This window comes from Cynara cardunculus, assembly GCF_001531365.2.
Source record: "Cynara cardunculus var. scolymus isolate 2C chromosome LG 16, CcrdV1, whole genome shotgun sequence".
In the NCBI taxonomy this organism is placed as follows: Eukaryota; Viridiplantae; Streptophyta; class Magnoliopsida; order Asterales; family Asteraceae; genus Cynara; species Cynara cardunculus.
The window spans coordinates 6,981,066-6,997,160 of NC_037543.1; the positions used below are offsets into that span (position 1 = coordinate 6,981,066).

Genomic DNA, 16,095 nt, shown 5'->3' on the forward strand with positions numbered 1-16,095 from the left:
ATAATGATGTAATTTGTTAAAATAAAAATGTATTTTTTAAACATGTTTTAATTGATATACGATTATGTATATTAATTTGATAAAAGTTTAAAATGAAACATTTAAAAGTAAAAGACGTAAAGTAAATTAATTAACTAATTATAGGGGCATAAAATGTAAATTTAAAATTATAATTTTAAAAAAAATAAGATGGGTGTATATGAAGGGGTGAATGTATGTGAGGAGAGGAGAAGGTGAAAAAGTGAAATAAAGGGTATCTTAGTCATTTATTATTTTAAGACTTTTGTTAAATTTGTTTTATAGGATAGTATAGATTAATTAACTAATTATAGGGACATAAAATGTAAATTTAAAATCATAATTTTAAAAAAATCGGTTGTGAGAGGGTAAATGCATGTGAGAGGGTGAATGTATGTGAGAAGAGGAGGGGATGAAAAAAATGATATAAAAGATATCTTAATTATTTAGTATTTTAAGACTATAAAATTTTTATTTAATTTGGTTTATAAGATAGATAGATATAGATAAAAGACTCCCGGTAAAAAAAACCTTTAAAGAAAAAGAAAAGCCTCCCAACACAAAGAAATTTTTAATCTGCACAAAGGGTTTTTGTGTTTGAATCGAAGGCGGGCTGAAACTTTCAAAGTCCAGTCGGAGTCGGAAATGGATGTCCCCAAGGATCAAATGTCTACTCTTCTCGATTGCGGCCTCTATAACTCTGCTCAGATGCTCGTAAATCTCTTTCCTTCTATCATGATCAAACACACCACTGCGTTTTCTGTAATTATCAGTTTGCTGATGATTTCCTCACACTAGACCTAATTCGTTTTCGTTTGATTTGATTCGATTCGATTCGATTCGGGACAGGGTTGTTTCCTTGTTTCTTCATCTTCTGTGAATAATGACACCAGTCCACATCTCAAGGCGGAAAATCTGGTGGGTGTTTTTCTATCCTGTAATTTAGTCATTTCTTCTTTCAATGATACTCCTTGAGCTGCACTTTTGGATTTCGTTGTTAAAGAAACTTTCCAACTTCTAAAAAAATTGATATGGATTTTTTAAGTTTTCTTAAAAATTGTTAAAAGGGTTACTTTTATATGCTATGAAGGGTTTTATGTTAGTGTCAATTTACCAACAAAATCCATAAAGTATCACTTTGACTTCTGAAACCGATGTTGCTACTTTATGTGGCGAATTCCTGTTTTTTAGTCTTGCTTAAACCAAAGATATTTGCTAAAATGCTTCCAAAATAAGGGATTCTTTTTACATTTAATAGCAGTTTATTTTTTGGGCCTACTTATGTGTTTGCTCATGTCAAATTGCTACCTCAAAAGCAGCAAGTGTGAAGTTCGTTGCAAGTCCTTGTAGTGGGTTGCCAATAACATCCCACCTTGGTTTTAGTTGCTGAGTTATTGGGTATCTCTGCTGCTCTAGGAGTTAGTAATGGATTACTATTTGAGTTCAAGTAAAGATGTCATGTATTAAGTGGGGGAGTTTGTGGCATCCATCCCATATAGGTTGTAACTATGAAGTGTGAAGCTCTTTATAAATTATTGGTGGTGGGTCACTAATAACCTCATATAATGGTATTAGTTGATTCAGAGATTATTTGGCAAACTCTTCGGGCTTGAGGTGTTGTGAACATATTATTCTTTTTTCCCAGCATTTATTGATTATGGATCAATGTTTTCTTCTGTTTTAGGCTCTCTACGGTGATGCTTTGCTTCAAGATAAGGAGTACAGAAGAGCTATTGTAAGATTCTTCACATAACATACTGGATCATGAAAGTTTATGTATGTATGCGGTGCATATCTGTTTACATGAACATGGCAAGAACTCATTTGTTTGCTTACATAAATATTAGATCTCTGATACACTGGAGTTCTGTTATTGTTATATCAGCATAGATAGAGAATTTTCCTTTGAGCTGAATTCACTTATGTTTAAGCTAATGTCTATATCTCATTATAAAATGATAAGTGTGAAATTTTGTGTTTTGACATGCATTGTAATAATTTGGCATATTTATCGGTTGGAGCTATATTGATAACTTTTTGCACCATTGTTGGGTTATTTTCTATGAATTTTAATAACAATATTGATGATTTGAAATGATTCAGAAGATGTTATAGTGGCTGATTAATCACTTGTTTCATCTAATCTTACACCCTCTATCTTCAGCATGTCTATAAGCAAGCATTGCAATATCACAAGATCATCTCTAAAGTAAATGCAACAACTAGAAGTTCATTGTCCACATCAAATAGGTCTTCTTCCCCAAATTCTTTTAATGCATCGGCAATAAATGAAAATGAGGTAGTGTGACATATTCTTATTTTCCTTTATTTATATTAACCAATTGTCTTATTCTTATTGAGATCAATCAATTAAACTGTTTCAATTCTTTTTTCTATTTGAATATCAGGTGAAGTTCAAAATTGCATCTTGTCATTGTGCCATAAACGAGAATAGAGCTGCTCTTGCTGAGGTTTCAAACTATATTCTTGTTCTATAATTTGTTGTTGGTCACTATTTCGGGAGTCATAAATTAGTAGTTATTTTGATGTGTTTGTCTTAAAAAGTGTTGACATGTTCTTTACTCGTATCAATATATTCTTCTCTTACTGAATCTTATTAGTTCAGCTGGTACAGTAGTAATTATCGGACTTCTCTTTTGATGAAAACCCAACTTTTCCTTGTGTAATCCCACAATAAGTTTACATGTGTTTGGATTCTGAAATTTGAATGCAATAAAGAAAAATGATTTACATCAAATTACTTTGTTGCATTCTATTTTTGCAGTTATGCATGCCAAAATATTATTTTCTTACTTGTAATCCAACACTCAAGTAGCTGATACAAGTCTGAGTTGCAAGTTGATTTGTTTGAGGTTAACTGCATGATTTTACAGATGGAGGCTATTCCGAGCAAAGCAAGGAACTTGCAGATGAATCTGTTGATGGGAAAACTTTATCGATGTTCTAAACATACTCGTCCTGCCATTGCCTGTTACAAAGAGTGTCTGAGGTCTGTTGGTCACAACAAATCTATGTTTAGTATGAAATTGATGAATTTTCAAGTTCATTCATCATATGTCTTTGTTTTCATTCTTTGTGGTAAAATTGATGAATCTTATCAGTTCTTTTGTCACTTCTATATTACTTCTTGGTTTCCCTTTTGCAGACATTGCCCATATATCATTGAGGCCATTACAGCGTTGGCTGAGTTAGGTGTTCAAGCGAAAGATATTTTTTCATTGCTTCCACAGGTGTGTTAAAGTCACCACACTGTGGCTTCATTATTCATGATCAGTATATTATTTTCTTCTGGCCCCCCCTGGTTGATATGCTTGCTATGCATCCTCTTACTGTAAAATAATAAGATTATCTATACCTTGGTCTTTTTTAGGAGAGCTACCCGCTTAATGTGCTTCCCATTTTTGTGGCATAATATGTTGAATATTGGCTCAAGCTACTTATTTTGCATGTCTCTTTTTGTTTAAGCAAATTGTAATCATTTTTTTGTTTTAATTTTGGTGTTCCAGACGCCTAATAGAAGTGGCAGGCCTCCTTTTGATCAGTTTGAATCCAGCCGTTGGTTGCAAGTGAGTTGCTGATTCATTTTGCTCCATTTTTAATGGTCTGTGCTTTTATCATCTTCCATGCTTTTACTCTCCAGCATGTTTGAAACCTCTATGATGGGAAATAGAAGGAGCTAATTTGGTAAACAATTCTCCCTTTAGGGTTTGTAGACTGCAAGACTGAACTGCTAGGATAGAAATTAGTTTAGACCAACATAATCAATTAATTCTCATCCGCGCTATGCTTAACACACACCTTTTGGGCATAATGAACATTGAGGGAGTTGTTGGTCAGCAGTCAATTATGCATAATCATGCTTTACAACTTGTACATTTGTGAAATGCTGCTTAAAGTGTAGTTGGGCAATGGTGCACAAATTATCAGCAGATTGCTAAAGCAGCTTTACAACTTGAACATCTGGTGATTGCTGCTTAAAATTGTTGAGTTATTACTGACCATCTTTTTCACATATGCATTCAGACTTTTTTTTTGAAAAAGGAAGTTTACACTTCACATCGTTAACCGAGACTGAATTTATGCATACTTGTCAACTGACATACACCATTCTGTAGGGCCTAATCTTTTAGTAGCCTTGTTATTGGGCTTCATACCTGAGGTAGATTTACATGTTCAGTCTCAAAACCCAGGAAAGTTGGCAGATTTGCACTGGGAATAGGGTGTCTCATCAAGATATTCTTTTTATTGTCCAGAAATATTATATGTTTTCATTATTTTTGTGCAGCGCTATGTTGAGGCTCAATGTTGCATTGCATCAAATGATTATAAAGGTTAGTCATATTCTCTTCAACAAACTGTGTTCTAATTTGGGATAATGGTAATGCAGGGCAACAAATTATTAAGAAAACATATAAAAGCAACATTTCTTTTAAACCACTAGTGCTGTTATGTGGTTTCAGAAAAGCTCATATCCAGCAGGCGGCTATTGCCTAAGAGAAGCAAAAGGACTTGACAATTTACAGTTTTGCCTTGGTAGACTTGAGAATTAGTTTGATTTGGGTAGAAGTAGAAATGTGCAACGAACAATCTAGTTGTTAATCATAGTCAGATTTAAAGAATCCTTCTATTAACATTCTTTGCTTACAAGTGCTTTGCCCAGTTATATGGTACAAATACTAAAGATTCGGTACATTCATCATTATTAACAGACTTCACATCTCCATTGAATCATCTTTTCATCTTCTTATTTTTATCATATATATGGTACAAACTGAGTGCTTTCCTTTACTCTTTGTTCTCATTTCTATCTTCCTTCTCCATCTGAAATCAGTCCCTTGCCCTGCTCTCTCAAAAGCCTTGTCCATGGCCACCGTATTTTTTCCAAATTAAATTCTAAGGATTTTTTTTATTTCTTCTCTGCACCTAACCGTCATGTTCTTGATTCATTTTCCTCTTCCCATAAAACTATTCTTATTGATTTTCTTATCTTCAAATTGCTGGTTCCAATAATGCACATGTTGTTTGCCTTTTCACTTATTAGCTGCTACTCACCTGAAACTTTGCTCATTATTGTTTTATTATTGTTACTACCACGAGGACACTAGATGCATATTGTTAGACCAATCAAATGAAAACCCTTATTTAATCTATAGGATATGATAAGCAGGAACTCATGAAGATTTAATTCAAAGTAAAACCAAGTTATAAGACGGGTTTAAAAACAATACACACAAAATGTAGGAAAATAAGAAAACAAATTGATAGCCTGGGTTTGTGGCGTTACCATACAATAAGGACCTTAACTTGTTCTATCTCTTTTACTATAAATGGTTTTTCTTCTCAAAATAGAAAAGAACATAAGTGAATCCTGTTTTTGCTTGTGCTTAACATGCTATTCTTTATGTGCATTTCCCAAAATAATGATAAAAGTGGTTGCTTTAGAATTCAAAATCCATTGAGAATGTTGTTTGTAATTGCATTGCTAAGCCAATGCTTGTTAAGAGTAGTTGAAGAGACCTTAACGCATCTTCAAAAAGGCATTAAGACCGTATATCATATAAACAAAAACTCAACTAGATATCACAATTTAAGTTTCAATAAAAGAAAATATAAATTAGTCTAGTACCAAGAATCAATTAGACAATTACCAAGATAAGGAAAAAGAAAAATACAACCTTAAGTTCCATTTTCATCCAAAGGCATTGGTGGTAGCTGTTGATCATGAAGATGACCAACTTCTGTTGGAATGTTTGTTATATACTATGCATACTACTTCAAAGGAGGGAGATGGGAACTTGAGAATCAAGGTACCAACCTATTATATTGCTGATCATGGGATGTAAATGTGCATCAACATGAACAAGCTACCAATGTGATTTTATCTTAATAATGACATTTAGTTTATGACTTCCTAAGGTGCAATCCTAGTCGAAAGAGAGAAACCCATGGACGCTCTAGTCTTGCATGTATGTGTGTCAATATTTCCTTACAGAATCATGGACCAACCAAGCATAGCCGTACATGGGGTAGTGGACCAGCTCTTTGTGCAACATGACATGTAATGTGGTCTTGTCTAACTCAGTATGCCTTTTATGTGGGATTGATTTGATGCTAGACCTTCTTAGAGTCTTCATCCTATTTGTAATTTAGACACCAAGCTTACCATATGACTACTTCAGTGTATTATTCTAATATAACTTACTATATGCTAATAACGTACAAATGACTAACCTGAAAAGCCATTCATTGCATTGTGCAACTATAATTTAACTTTGGAAGAGAAAAATTTCCTGACGATCAACATAATAAGCATATGAGCTTTTTCTTCTGATGGAGAAGTTTTCCTTTTCTCTTTCTGTTCTTTCTAATGGTAGCTTCCTTGGATTTAACTTCATTTCCCTGCACGTCTTCAAGAATTTCTAGTGTCAGTTCCAGTATTGGTTTATCGTTCTTTTCATGCACATAAATTTGAAGTTATTCTTGAATCTAGTACACTGTTTACTACACTATCTGAAAGGGTTAACACTAAGTAGAAGCCTTTTGATTAATTGATGTGTGTGGTTATTAACATCATTCATATTTCTTAGGTGGTCTGGAACTCTTCTCAGAACTTCTTCAGCGTTTTCCTAACAATGTACACATATTACTTGAAATGGCGAAGGTCAGAAATACTTCTCCAAAACTTGTCTTTTGTTAATATTTGAATTTTCAAGGAATCGGGCAATCATCAGGTTATCTGCTGTTAGTCTTTGCATCATGACGTACAAGATATTCATCCTATTGGTCTTATAAATTATCTTCTCTAATATCTAGTGCTTGGCCGAAAATACCTTTTCCAGCATAAGTAGACTTCCTTTGGTGATAGAATCATCTTTTTTGGTCCACTTCATTTATACAAAGTTACAAACACAATGTTTGTTGACCAAATACAAACAACTTTTTTCTAAATGAGTGATCTGCTGATTTTGTTAAAATTGATGAAAGTAGTTGACACTTGCTACTTTCACAAAGGGTTTGATTAACAAGCTGTCTTCGTCATTTTATTCATATTGCATGCTGTTTCATGCTTCAGGAGGTGATTTATGGTATTTATCTTATAAGTTCTCTTATTGATTCCTTGTTTGAATTTAAGGTGGAAGCTATTATTGGAAAAAACGATGAAGCCATTACGGATTTTGAGAAGGTAACAATACTACTTCTGGTTTGTACTGGTTCTATTGGACATCTTGAAACTTGTACTCCTCATTTTTTCAGTTTTACTTTTATAGGTTCGATCAATTGATCCTTATGTCGTCACCTATATGGATGAGTATGCTATGCTTTTAAAGCTAAAATCTGATCCACTAAAGTTAAACAAGTTAGTGCATGATTTGCTGAGCATTGATCCAGCCAGGCCTGAAGTGTTTGTTGCTTTATCTGTTTTGTGGGAAAGGAAAGATGACAGAGCTGCTCTAACTAATGCCGAGAAAGTATGATTTTTGTAAATGAGTCAGTTTAATCAGATTGCCGTTTCCTTGATGCTAATTGTTTCCAACATTGTTCTGTTATCAGAGCATCCGAATTGATGATAGGCATATAACTGGGCACATCGTGAAGGTACTGCTTAAACTGATTTTAGATTGAACTGTTGGCATGAAGTATAAACATCTAGTCTTGAGGGTATTCTTAGATGTATAAGAGCATCTCCAACAAATTCTTCAAAATGGAGATTTTTGGGAATTTAGAGTACTTTTTTGCTCCAACAGATTCTCCAAAACCTTCTGCAAAATGGAGAAAGATGGTAAAATTCTCCAAATATGGAGAACCCCCTAAAATTTGATGTTTATGAGAGAAATACTTTATTATTATTCCCACCAATTAGACTCCTTGGAACTAAATGTTTAGGAGAGAGAAATAATTATTTATTAAATGTATTGAATATTTTAATAATATAATTAATGCTGTAATTCTACAAAATGAAGAAACTGTTGGAGTTGAGTTTCTTTTATAGAGATTTTGATTTTTGATTGTCCATTTTGGAGAATCTATTGGAGATGATCTTTAGTTGTTGGATTTTAATTACCTTTTCCATTGTTAAACCTTTGCTTAGCTCGCCTACCACAACCTACTTTTTTATAATAAAGAAAGAAGTATAATACCAACAGGGATGAAAACAAAGCCTGAGGAAAACTATACCAAGCAACAGCAAAGAAGATTCATAAAAATTTACAAGGATAAAAGTCGCTGTTGTTTATTTCATTCTACCTATAACTCACCATTCATTTAGATTAAAAATCCATGACAGCATTTACTAGTTCACATAAGCAAATATTAGACTACGTCTATGTTTGTTGTCTATGTACGTGAAGAAGACCAAATCGGTCTTTTTTATTAGCGTCCAGCATCAGAGATAACTGAAATGATCAAATATCTTAACATAAAAGAACTTGATTGAAATGGGCTAGAAGCCTAGAACAGTTGTTTTCTTCTCAGTAGTGCTGATTAAAATATAACTTCAATTGTTGGTTTCTTTGTGATATTCATGCCAATAAATTTGTCAAAACTGATGTTTTAGCTTTTAGGGTAACTTGTTTCTGTCGATGAATCAACCAGAAGCAGCTGTGGGTGCCTTCAGGTCTGCTCAGGAATTGAGACCTGATCTGCGTTCCTACCAAGGTGCATTTGCAAGAAAAACAAACTATAAACTCCTTTCTTGCTTGATACACACATTTTTCTCTCTCTCTCTCTCTCTCTATATATATATATATATGTATGTATACATGCATACATATGTACAAACTTACACACACACACTCTATGATCTTTATTCTGTGCGCCTTGACGTATTATCTTGTATATATGAAAGAATAGATTGAGATTGAATTTTATAAGTTGAATGAACTACTTCTGGTCTCAAAGTCGGTATGAACTCTCCATTTCATGAAAGTCAAATTACCTTACACCAGAAGTACTACAAATAGTAAAGATTGGCATTAAAGATGTATGAAAAAGTTCACACTCCCTTTGTTCTAGAAAAAAGAAACATTTTAGACTGTTCAATGTTGCACCAAGATATGTAAAATAGAATCACCAGCAAGGTTCAATCTAATTTTTGTGTTAAAGTTCAATGTATTCGTCAGTTTTTGTATAAATACTTGCAGAACTCGCCACAATGTCAAAGCTAAAAGCAATCAATCGATTCTTCAAAATCAAATTGTGTATTTTTCCTGGAACAGAGGACATGTCAAACATAGAGTTGGAAAGTAGTCTGATTGACTTCGAAATGTCCAGAGACGAAATATTTTTAATTGATTTATGGAGTATTATTATATCTTCTTTCTTGCAATTGCTTGGAAACTCATGATAAGATGAGGCTTCTATGGTTGTGAATGGACTCCTATTTCTTCAGGCTTGGTCCGATCTTATCTGGCCCTTTTGAAGACTAAAGAGGCTTTGTATGCCGCAAGGGAGGCAATGAAGGCCATGCCTCAATCTGCAAAGGCTCTAAAACTTGTTGGCGATGTATATGCTAGTAATTCTAGTGGCAGAGAAAAGGTATGCTACTCAACCTGGAGGTATTATGTTACATGCTCTCTCATATGGACTTGCATTTTAGTATCTTATAAATTTTGCTAATTTGTAGTTCGTTGGAATTTTGAAGTTATAGAATTCATTGGTTGTGTCACATTGTAGATTCCACCATGATGTCTAGTGTGGCATGCTGGAATCATACAATAAATTGTGAATAAAAGTTAACGTATTATTGGATTTTATAATATTGATTATGTTTGAAGTTAACTACATATATTTATACGTAAGAGAAATTTCATTTAGGAACTATATATTTTGAGAACCATGAGAACCAACTATTCATGACGAATAATACATATATACGCTATGCTGTTAAAATCGCGATATATCGGATATCGGTCTCTGGAAAAATATTGGTGGTGAAATATCGGTTCCGATAATATTGCCGATATTTCACCGATATTTTGATGGAAAAATCGGTCCGATATAACGATTTTCTGTAAGGCAAATGTTTGGGCTTTTTTATTTACATGTTGGGCTTAGTTTTTTGGGCCTCTTTATTTGGTCAACTAGTCAACACATATATTAGGTCTCACGCTTCTTCTCTTCTCGGTTCTTTCATAGTTCACACTTATTGCTTGCGATTAGCTCGTTTTTGAACATTTTTCCTATTTTGTTTTGTGAGAATTGTTTATGTGATGTTTTGATTTTGAAACTATAATTCTAAACTCTAATTAATGCATATGATATGTTTATGGATGCATTCATATAATATATATATATATATATATATATATATATATAATTCTAAGAAATATTATATTAACCACTATTTTGGACCGATATAACTGAAATATCGAATATCGGTCCTGATCGATATTTTGTATTTTGACCGCAATAACAACATAGTATATACATATATACATATGTATATATACATATATATACATATGTGTGTGTATATATATGTAGGGTCAGTTTCAAGGGAAAACTACAAAAAATGAAAAATTGAGGAACACCCTAATAACCGTTCATCCAGACGGTATGCACATGGGCATATAAGTAATGGTTACCAAGGTGTTCCTCAGTTTTTCATCTTTTTGGGGGTTTTCCCCTGAACCTCCGTCTATACATGTATGTATGTATATATGGGGTTGGGTTCTGGTAAGAATGGAATTATGGTGAGAAGGGTAAGAAGGGATCTCCACCCTTGGATCAATCTTATTTGAAGATTAACAGTAATGAGATGCACCAGATCATTTCTCGTGAGAAGCGCAATTCATGGGTTGAGGGTGAGATTAAAAGTGATTAGGGTCTAGATCCCTTCTTACGCTTCTCACCTTAACTTCCATTTTCACACGTTCCTTTGTCTATATATATGTGTATATATAAACCAAACCAAACTAGTAAATCCCACACAGAGGTAGGTTCGGGGGATTTTGGGGGGGGGGGTTGGATTTCATGAAGACCTTGCCTCTACCTCAAGGGGTAGAGAGGCTATTTCTGAAAATACCCCCGGCTTGGAAAAAGAATATGAATTCATTTGAAACAAGGACTCCCTAAGTATGACATACTTTACACAACAAACCACTCCTTATTCTTTAATTGTGACATATTAGTTGCCATCATAAACTGTGACCTCCCACTAGCATACCCAACCCATGACTAAAGGCATAGATGCAACAAACGAAAACTAATGGGTACTAAATGATCTCACCAGGTCAGCAGTTTTGACCTTAGGCAGTCTACCCTCATGGGGCCCTTCTGTTGAAGCCCAAAACATATTTGGTTCATTCTTACTGTATTCCAGACACTCCCAAAACTTGGAAAAGCTTCTAGACACCCCAACTAGTTAAATTAAGGCCTCCCTTAGAGCCTTCATAAGATTGGTTAATTAGCTCATTAGACTCCCACAAGTCTAATGGAACTTTTCAGAAAATTCAGTTTGAAAAAAGAACTTACTGACATGAACTACAAAACAGGCTAAGAAGTTTTACGAGTCTGCCCTAAGGCTGGAACCTGGTTACCTTGGAGCTGCATTAGCATTGGCAGAGTTACATGTTATGGAAGCTCGGAACTATGAAGCTGTAACTCTGCTCGAACGCTACCTCAAAGACTGGGCTGATGACTCACTTCATGTCAAGCTGGCCCAAGTATTTGCTGCTACAAATATGATGCAAGATTCCCTCTCACATTATCAGGCTGCTTTGAGGTATATCCTATTTAGATCCCCCTAATCTTCACTTGAGTGATGATATATATAAATACACATATATATAGAGTTAGGTTCAAGGAACACCGTAAAAAAATGAAAAACTGAGGAACAACTTGGTAAGCGTTCATTTGGACGGCATGCACATGTGCATACCGGTAATTTTAAGCAATTTTTTCGGTATGCACACGTGCATACTAAAACAAGAAACAACTTTAATTACCAGTATGCACATGTGCATACTGTCCATTTGAACGGTTACCAGAGTGTTCCTCAGTTTTTCATTTTCTCGAGGTTTTCCCTGAACCTCCCCCTCTATATATGTATATATATACACACATACATAGGGAGTTTAAAATACAACCCATTGAATTCTTACAGTCCATACAGACAATGATCATCACTTATATTAGGAAACAATTGAGATATTTATGGAAGATTATATTCATTCATTCATTAAGATCATTATTTTAGATTAGGAAACAATTGAAATATTTATGGAACTATATATTCATTAGGCTAGATGAACGGTTAAGTTGGTTTGTATGGGCTGTATTTGAAACTCCCTCTATATATATGGAAAAAGATCAAATGAGAACCACGAGAACCAATATCTATACTATATTATAAAACATTTGACAAAAACTCTTAAAAACTATTTTTTATGCATGAAGTACTGTTTATTGATGCATATTACTTAAAATTCAAGATCACAAGTAAATTGTGCGTGAGTTAATTATTAAAGCTTCATTTTTGAATTTGTGTTACTAACTATAGATAAACATAATCAAATACGAGATAGACATTTCATTTTGAATATAAAAAATCTAAAGTATAATTAGGATAATCATTATTTATAACAAAATACTTGATTATTTATCTTTATAAAAAATTATATTATTAAACAATAAATAAATTACTTCGTTATTAAATCTAAATTAAATTATAAATAAAACATTGAATTAAAGAAATTACACAAAAAACGAGAACTTTAAATAGTAAATTTGATACTATTGTCGATATATCTTTTTCCAAATTTTTATGATATCTTTAAATTTATATTTTATTCAAAAATAAAAACATTATCGCTTTCTCAAAACCATTAAAAACCGTATTATATCAACTGAGATAAATAATAAAACGAAACATTAAAATTAAAATATATCTCGCTATATTATGCGATCACCCTTCTAGTATGTATTGATGCATATATATGCTAAACGAATTTCATTGCATACAGCCACCAATGCATATATAGTACACATCCATTGATGAATATACTGATTGACAGAATACATGTGTTGATATATATGCATATGTGTATGTGTGTGGTGTGTGCACTTGTATATGAATGCAGGTTGCGTATCTAATGTACTTTTGTGATATTTCAAAATTGTCAAGGAGCTGGAAATAAGAAATGAAAATGCTTATGTTATGGTGCTGTAACATTCTCAATTTCAGGATTAATCCCCTAAATGAGGCAGCAAAGAAAGGGTTGGAGCGATTGGAGAAGCAGATGAAGGTGTGCTTTACATTATGTGCCTCCAAAAACAATTATGCACACACTGTCTTATTTGAAAGAGGAAATGACAAAAATCTAAATAAATTTCGATCACATGAAATCTAAATTGACTTTTTGTTTGTTTAGGGAGTCGATCCTGATGCCCCTGAAGAAGAGGAGGAGAACGATGCTGATGATGCTGATGGTGATCCAGAAGAGACGGAGCTTTTGTGATGGATCAAGAGGTAATTTTCGGCTGCTTATCTATTCTACGGATTATGTTTATATGAATCTTTGGCAAGAAAATCGGTCAAAACTTAAAGCTTAAGGGCATATGCGTGTGTGGCTGTTACCATGGAAGGAAAGTTGTCACAATTTGAATCTTTTTATAAAGGGTAACCCTTTCGTGAACAGGTATCCGTGCCATCAAATGTTACAAGATCAGCTGTTTACCGGTCCAAATGGGTTCAAGATAGGAATTTTGAAAAATTGTTACATATTGAGAAAAACAAATTATTCGGTACACTAAATAGGAATTAAACCAAACTTTGTTGCATTTTTTTGATGCATTTTCCCCTTCTATAAACATATGAATGATATTTGTCACCGAGGTTCTTTCAGGTCCAAAATTGGCTACATCTCCCATCTTCATTGTTCGTCTTGATATATCTTCGGGCATATCGCTTCGGTTTGGATTCAAAGGTAATGAGAAGTTGAAAACCTGTGTGGTACTATTGGTCGACGGTTAGATACAACTCAGATTCATCTATATCCTACATAACCCATGTTCGGAAGAAGATCAAGATTTATTCAACAAGAGTTTGAATGTGGGGTTTCTTCCTGCCTAAATAGAATTGGTGAAGAAATGTTGTATAAACTCATGTGGGATTGTAAATTAAATCTACTCGATTGGCATGGATTGGAAAGCTCGATCCAGAATCTTATCTCTGACTCTTTATAAAACCATCGAACGATTTATGAACTAGTTTATTTTTAGGTATCTTTTCCTCAAAATTGTATCTATATTGGAATAAGTTTTTATGGTTTCGTTTGCCTTATACATATCACTACTTTCTCACCCGTCTCCTTTGTAACTTTTGGTTTTGCAAACCGGTGATCTTTACAGAAACCTCTCTATTGGTGTATAGTGGGTTCGTTTGGTTTTCAACTGCTATGCCTAGGTTATTTAGAGTTCTTAATCATTTAAGGGTGCATTTGGTGTGTGAAATCAAACGGGACATGACAAGATAAAAACGTTTTTCCTACGTTTGCGCAACATTGGAGTGTGACAGGACTACATATGTGAAATCAACTGATCGTATTCCAAACTTACGTAAGTATGCAAAATTCGATGCATAGTTGTTTACCCAAGTAGCTGGTGTCTTGACGACTTGAGAAGTCATGTTGAACTCGCATTTGTAAAGTCAGAAAACTTTTGGTACATTGCATGCCGGGGATTTTACTGAAGCCGACCCACAAAGGTCCAACCAATACAACCCAATCTTAATTGTTCATTTCATTTGATTAATATGTGATTTCATAAAAGTTTTTATTGTTTCATAATATAAAGTATCGATCATAATTAATGAACCATATTCATTTTCCATAAATATTCAAATCATAATAAATAAACTCTCGTTATTTCCATAAATATTTCAATATATTGGATTGCATTAGTTGTACAAATGCGATGAGTTGTATTTGAAACTCTCTCTCTCTCTCTCTCTCTCTCTCTCTATATATATATATATGTATACACACACACGGTTGGGTTCACGTGTGACCACTTTTTTACACTTGAAACTTCACAGCAAAATGATGTGAAGGTAAAAAAAAAAGCCGAACCTTCATAGCAAAAACACTGTGAAGGTTACCTTCATAGTGTTGTGCTGTGAAGTTTAAGTGTAAAAAAATGGTCTCACGAAAACAAGTTGGTCTCATGTGAACCCAACCATATATATAGAGGTAAGTTCCTTTTGTTAACCCAATTTATGGTATTAACCTTGTAAATCCATCACAACCATTTATCTTATGAATCAATGGATGACAATTATGACGACAATTTTGTAATAATTAATAATATAATACATTATCATCTAAAATGAACAAGAATATTATTGAAAAAAGTTCATAAAGTTTATAACTGCCCATTAATGACATTAGTATTCATATTCATATGAACATTAAGCTATTATCATTAATAGAAAAATCTCCATTATAATGAACATTAATATACACATGGGCATCTCCCCCTATATGAACATGAGTTCACTTAAAGACAATATAATTATGTTCATTAATTTTATTGAACACATATGAACACCATTTGGTTATGCACACGTTCTTATGAACACATTCTTATAGGGGCTGATTTTTTTTATTAACTCTATGATTGATGTTAACTATGTGAACCAAATCCAATCTTAGCCTTTAATCTTTGAAATCTATGGATTAAATCATGGCATATTTGTAATAAATAAAAGTTTGAATAAAAATAAACATTGATGAACATTCTAGAACATCTATGAAAAATCTTATTGAATACCATATGGTTATGAAGACAATTTTATGAACGCCTTATGATCATAAACACATTCTTATGAAGACCTATGAACACATATGAGCACATTCTTATGAATACCTTATGGTTATGAACTTATTTTTTATGAACACCTATGAACATCATTAAATACCATAGAAAAAAATCCACATAAAATTTACATAATTATTCTTCATCATTAAATCAAACATTTGAAATAACCTTGTAATAAAAAAAAAAATATCTTAGAAAAAATACCCAGAAGATTTTCCAACAACTCAAAATGATATAATA

The 16,095-nt window shown here is 33.2% G+C and overlaps 1 protein-coding gene across 2 annotated transcripts; it reads left to right on the plus strand.

The window, feature by feature from the left end:
* Positions 1–571: 571 nt before the first annotated feature.
* LOC112499717 (anaphase-promoting complex subunit 7) lies at positions 572–14,320 on the plus strand. 2 transcript variants are annotated; one of them, XM_025103053.1, is made up of 19 exons: positions 572–732; positions 868–936; positions 1,703–1,753; positions 2,183–2,317; positions 2,427–2,489; positions 2,913–3,028; positions 3,185–3,269; positions 3,546–3,605; positions 4,325–4,370; positions 6,627–6,700; positions 7,172–7,222; positions 7,308–7,508; positions 7,591–7,635; positions 8,601–8,694; positions 9,428–9,573; positions 11,532–11,761; positions 13,223–13,283; positions 13,410–13,507; positions 13,884–14,320. In XM_025103053.1, the coding sequence occupies exons 1-18, from the start codon at positions 664–666 to the stop codon at positions 13,494–13,496; spliced, it is 1,683 nt and encodes a 560-aa protein (XP_024958821.1). In that variant the 5' UTR covers positions 572–663; the 3' UTR covers positions 13,497–13,507; positions 13,884–14,320. The 2 variants fall into 2 exon arrangements, with proteins under 2 accessions (XP_024958821.1, XP_024958822.1); XM_025103054.1 differs by lacking the exon at positions 13,884–14,320 and adding an exon at positions 13,657–13,776.
* The last annotated feature ends 1,775 nt before the right edge of the window (positions 14,321–16,095 follow it).

What these genes read in the sequence shown, in the direction of transcription:
- LOC112499717 (XM_025103053.1), top strand. Translation starts at nt 664, where the DNA reads ATGGATGTCCCCAAGGATCAAATGTCTACTCTTCTCGATTGCGGCCTC. An exon ending in TGCATCAAATGATTATAAAG is followed by an intron (nt 4,371 to 6,626) that starts GTTAGTCATATT and finishes CATATTTCTTAG; the next exon opens with GTGGTCTGGAACTCTTCTCA. An exon ending in GATTGGAGAAGCAGATGAAG is followed by an intron (nt 13,284 to 13,409) that starts GTGTGCTTTACA and finishes TTGTTTGTTTAG; the next exon opens with GGAGTCGATCCTGATGCCCC.